The sequence below is a fragment of the Cynoglossus semilaevis genome, chromosome W (genome assembly GCF_000523025.1).
Source record: "Cynoglossus semilaevis isolate Cse_v1.0 chromosome W, Cse_v1.0, whole genome shotgun sequence".
NCBI lineage: Eukaryota > Metazoa > Chordata > Actinopteri > Pleuronectiformes > Cynoglossidae > Cynoglossus > Cynoglossus semilaevis.
This window is the reverse complement of record NC_024327.1, coordinates 6,424,521-6,429,815: the sequence shown is the minus strand read 5'-3', so window position 1 is coordinate 6,429,815 and position 5,295 is coordinate 6,424,521. Positions and strand designations below refer to the sequence as shown.

General features: G+C 42.5%; 1 protein-coding gene across 1 annotated transcript in view; it reads left to right on the top strand.

Annotated features, from left to right (window-relative positions):
• The first annotated feature begins 554 nt into the window (after positions 1-554).
• The window catches only part of LOC103397055 (serine/threonine-protein phosphatase 6 catalytic subunit-like), a 10,938-nt gene continuing 6,197 nt past the window's right edge, over positions 555-5,295 (top strand). The window contains exon 1 of the mRNA XM_008335304.3: positions 555-2,447. Within this exon, the coding sequence (XP_008333526.1) occupies positions 2,373-2,447 (75 nt within the window). The 5' untranslated portion in view covers positions 555-2,372. The remainder of the gene's footprint in view (positions 2,448-5,295) is intronic.

The window sequence follows — 5,295 nt, the reverse complement described above, 5'->3', positions numbered from 1 at the left end:
CAAAAGGAGGATCTACTAAATATTGATGTAATTTTTCTGTTGGGGTGCCCAAATTTATGCACCTGCCTACTTTTGTTTAAGTAATTATTGCACACTTTCTGTAAATCCTATAAACTTCATTTCACTTCTTAAATATCACTGTGTTTGTTTGCTATATGATATATTTAATTGAAATTGCTGTTCCGAACAACCAATAATCCATAAAGGAAAATCTTGAAAATGATCAGGGGTGCCCAAACTTTTTCATACCACTGTATGTAGCTGTTGTGTTTTCATATTTGCGTAATGTATTAATTCCATGGCAAGGAGGAGAAAATATTACAGAAAAAACATGGGTTTTTTTTGCTCAAAGACCAACATTAATATAATGGATAGGTCATTAAAAGTAATTAAAAAAAATAGAATCATACCGGCATTACTGGTAGACAGTGACACAAGCAATGACTCAGCGTTCACACTGTTTCTGCAGATGTTGAACATTAAAGGAAAAAGCTGAGACCCAGTCCTTTCATGTGGCCGTGCACTTTGTTTTGCAGACTTTTAAATATTATAGGCCAAAGGTATGTTAACATATTTGAGGACATAAAGTAAAAATGACAATTCAAGAAGACAGGACTGAGCAGAGGAAAGATCTAATTTGACCTTGGAATGGTAATGTCAGCAATGAGTGCATGGCTAAGGTGTCCAGAGCAATAAGGAGGAGACAGCAGTCATGCAACAATATGGGTGTAAATTGTTTTGAAATATCAGAAGAGAAGAGTTAAGACCAAGACAAAAATTTAAGCTAATCTGTACAAGTCTATTAAAATTTGCTTGAGGTCATTACACGAGCTAGGAGACATCATCACAACAAAGATGAGGCGTAACTGGAACTACAATGAACAGAGAACTTTCTGGAGTACTCCCCAAAATGATGAACTAAACAAGCAAAACGAGGCCAAGCATTTAAGCAGGGATCGTGTGCTGCTGGAGTATGTAGATGAGGAGCACGTTTGGGAAATAAAGAGACACCAGCGACAAGTGCAGAAGGAGGAGAAGGAGAGGGAAAGGGTCAGTACTTTGCTGAAGGCGGAGGACGAGAAAAGGGTCGAGCGAACCTATGAGTGGAAGAAGAGAAAGAGGCCGAGAAACTCAACTGCTTTGAGATTGAAAAGCAAGGGAGGGAGAAAACCAGGCAAAAGATCTGTGAGAACACACTGGAGCTTTGGCAGCTGTATTCAAAACTGCAGGCAGTGTACACCAACAAAGGCATAGTTATACAAATGGCTGAGAACGAGGCCATGAGGTGCCAGAAGAAGTGTGATATGGCTGCACTTGGAATGGAAATGAAGCGGGAACAAGAGAAGAGAGACACAGAGGACAAGGAGGCAAGGCATTGCATAGGCAGTTCCAGGAGAAGGAGCACAGGAAAGAGCAAGCCTATCAGGAGTTCCTCAAAGACAAACAACCGGTGGATGAAATAGTACAGAAGATCTACGAGGACCTGCAGATGGAAAGACAGCAGCAAATGGAAAAAGTCAAAGAAGCTCAGGAGGATATCAAGGAATATGCAAGAAGACAGGAAGAGTGGATACGTTTGGAGAAAGAGAGGATGGAAGCTGAGAACAGGCGCATCATGGAGTTTATGAGGCAGCTCATGGAGAAGAATAGAGCAGCAATGCTCAAAGAGAAGGATCAAGCCAGAGGCTACCTTTCCCTGTTCTGCAAACAGATGGAACAGGATATGCAGCAGCGTGAGGAGATCAGATTGCTGACAAAGAGGCCAGGAGGAGGCCTTCAGACAAAAGATGTTGGACAAGTTTGCTGAGGATGACAGGATTGAGCTGTCCAATAAACACCAGTATTGGACAGCTCAATGTCCAATAAACAGTATAAATAAATAAATTGTTTATTGGACAGGATTGAGCTATCCAATAAACACCAATAAACAACTGGTGCAACTGATGCCTGTTGCTGGTGCAACAGGTGGTAACAGTCACATTGGTATAGTCCCACAGACTTTGGTGATGACACTCCGTTTGGAGAGTGGGTTCTTTTGCTCAGTAATATTCAAGGACAAGAGATCAAAAACATGAATCTTTCGAAAAAATACAAAAGCATGACGAGTAATGTTGGTGAAAGAGAAAACATGCTTGACATGTGTCATATTATGAAGACACATATTGTTTTCTTTGTTGTTTTGTGTCAATGTTGTTTTGTTTTTGTTTTTGTTTTGTTTGTTTGTTTCTTTTTGTTTTTACCTAATTATCAAGCAGTGCACTTCTGCGGTCACACCCTGCAGTGCTGTTTATTCAACGGTAGATGACAATGTGGCACTCCCCCGACTGAAAGAGTTGCAGGAAGTTGCGTATGAAGATTAGCTGCTCGCTACCATGGCGCCTCTAGACCTGGATAAATATGCTGAGATCGCTAAACATTGTAAATACCTGCCAGAGAACGACCTCAAGGTAAGCGTTACTTTAGTCACGAGTCATTTGTTTCAGGAGCTGCTTTCGGTTTGTGTTGAACGGGTCAATTTGCCGCTCTTTAAAATCACATTGTCGTAGCTCAAAGTAGCATTAGCTTCAGCTAGCTCTGCTTTCTGATTTTATCTCATCTAGTGCAGGTAGTGTCCAATAAACAGTGTATCTCATCAGAGATCAACTCAAGTGGAGCTGTTCTCAGGAGATGAAACAGGTTCGAGTAACTGCCCTTTATAACAGTTTTAACGACTATCCGGAAGTAACGGCATCATAATTCTGATTAGACATAATTACGTTTGACTTCTGAGACGCAATACGACAAAGTTGACAATTTTTACATCACCTCTTTCATGGAAAAAACATTAATATTCATTGATACATGTGAAAGTATTTTTTATGTGTTTTAAATAAATTAAAAACATAACAATTTCGCCATTTTTACTGAATCTTTAAAACACAATATGACGTGCCAAGAATATATAGTGAAATCATATCTAACTATATATGGTCACGTAAAATATAATATAGAACTGTAAAGAGGAAAATATAACAAGTGTAGTACTTGCTTAGTTCAAGTGCAACAGTGTGGTGGTATATATGCATTTTTTCCACTGCCTGACATTTACTTAGGCTCAAATGAGGGAATCAAAACGATGGAAATGTTACCATGTTGAAAAGTGAAAGTAATTGTTATAAGCTGAGAATACTAGGACAGGCTAATGGATGTCAAACAGTTCTTTGGACATTAGTTGTGATATACTAAAACAATTGAAAAGCTTGAGAGGCTTGTAGCTAGTGGACTCATTGCTTGCCCTTTAAAATACATAGCTGCCAGAGAATTTCTTCTGTTTACTCACTTTCCTTTGAATTTTAAGTAAAGTGAAATTTGTAAAATTTATATGTACATCTACAAAAGGCTGGACCGACTCTTGAGAGTCAGAGCAAGATGTGAATAGGCTGTTCAAAAAACAAAACCCCCGCAAAGCGGCCGGACCGGACCACGTCTCACCTGCTACCCTGAAGCACTGTGCTGACCAGCTATCTCCAGTGTTCACGGACATTTTCAACACCGCGTTGGAGATATGCCAAGTGCCATCATGTTTCAAATCCTCCACCATCATCCCTGTCCCCAAAAATCAAAACCCTCTGGACTAAATGACTACAGACCCATTGCCACATGACTACAGACCACATCTGTGGTCATGAAGTCATTTGAACGCCTTGTCCTTACACACCTCAAATCCATTACTGACCCACTCTTGGACCCCCTGCAGTTCGCCTACAGAGCCAACCGGTCTGTAGACGATGCTGTGAACTAAGGCCGGGCATACACTGTACGATTTTTGAAAAACTTGTCGTTGATACCATCACACACTGTACGAGTAATCGTCTACGATGTATGGCCAAAGCTCACGATTTATGTACTTGCACTGTACCAGATCATCGAACACGACCAGAGAGCTCACACTGTGCGGGTGAAAACGGCCCGTCGGCCCCTGCTGACTGTCCTGTCTATTGAGCTGTCAATAAAGGTTTATGTGAAAGCTCCGACGGTGGTTATTAGCAAAATGCTAGACAAAAAGAAGACGGCTGCCCCAGTGATTGCTGCGGTACTGTGCGCTAAAAGTTCTAAAAAGAAGAGGCGCCGGCATATCTGGATTACGAGATGGCTCAGCAAACGTGAACAGTACGGGTTATCCGTTTTAATGCAGGAATTGGAGTTAAGCCTACTTTTAACTTCATAACAAACGCTATGCTAAAATTCCAGTTATCTACGTTTTGACGGTTACAAGTCACTAACAACATTTTTAATTAGGGTACAAAATTAATTTATATTAAATTTATATTAATATTTAATTTTTTTGTCCTCCAGTTAGTGGCCAGTACATGTTCACGTTTTACCAGCTACACTCAATAGACTTGCGTTAAGTGAGTATCACTTTGCGCAGGCGCACTGAGGGAGAAATGCTCCGGTCGGCTCTGGGCTCTGCTTCCACTGTGCGAAAGAATTTGTCAGCCGACCAAAATTTCTGACATGTCAGAAATTCGTCCGACGGTGGTTCCGGAGCAGATAATCGGCCCTCGTTACCCCCTGTACACTGTACGGAAAAAGACGCCCGACGAAACGTGAAATCCATCAGCACTGGCTCTCCGCAGGGCTGTGTCCTTTCTCCTCTGCTCTTCTCCCTGTACACAAACACCTGCACCTCGAGCCATCAGAACATGAAGGTTGCGGATGATACCACCCTCATCGGACTCATCTCTGATGGGACAGATGGGAGATCGACTGCCTTGTGACCTGGTGTAGACTGAACAACTTAGAGCTCAATGCCCTAAAAACAGTGGAGATGAGCCCACCCCCATCCTCACCCATCACCCTGGGTGATTCTCCTGTGGATACTGTAGAACACTTCTGCTTCCTGGGAACCATCATCACCCAGGACCTTAAATGGGAGCTAAACATCAGCTCCCTCATCATAAAAGGCCTACAGAGGATGTACCTCCTGAGGCAGCTGAAACAGTTAAATCTGCCAAAGTCAATGATGGTGAACTTCTACACCTCCATCATCGAGTCTATCCTCACCTCCTCCATCTCCATCTGGTACGCTGCTGCCACTGCAAAGGATCTGCGCAGACTGCAGCGTGTCATCCGCTCTGCCGAGAAGATAATTGGCTGCAACCTACCTTCGCTACAGGACCTGTACACCTCCAGAATCCTAAAGCGAGCAAAAAAGATTGCAACCGACCCCTCTCACCCCAGTCACAAACTCTTTGAGGCGCTCCCCTCTGGCAGGAGGTTGCGGTCCTCCCGGACCAAAACCTCTCGCCCCAA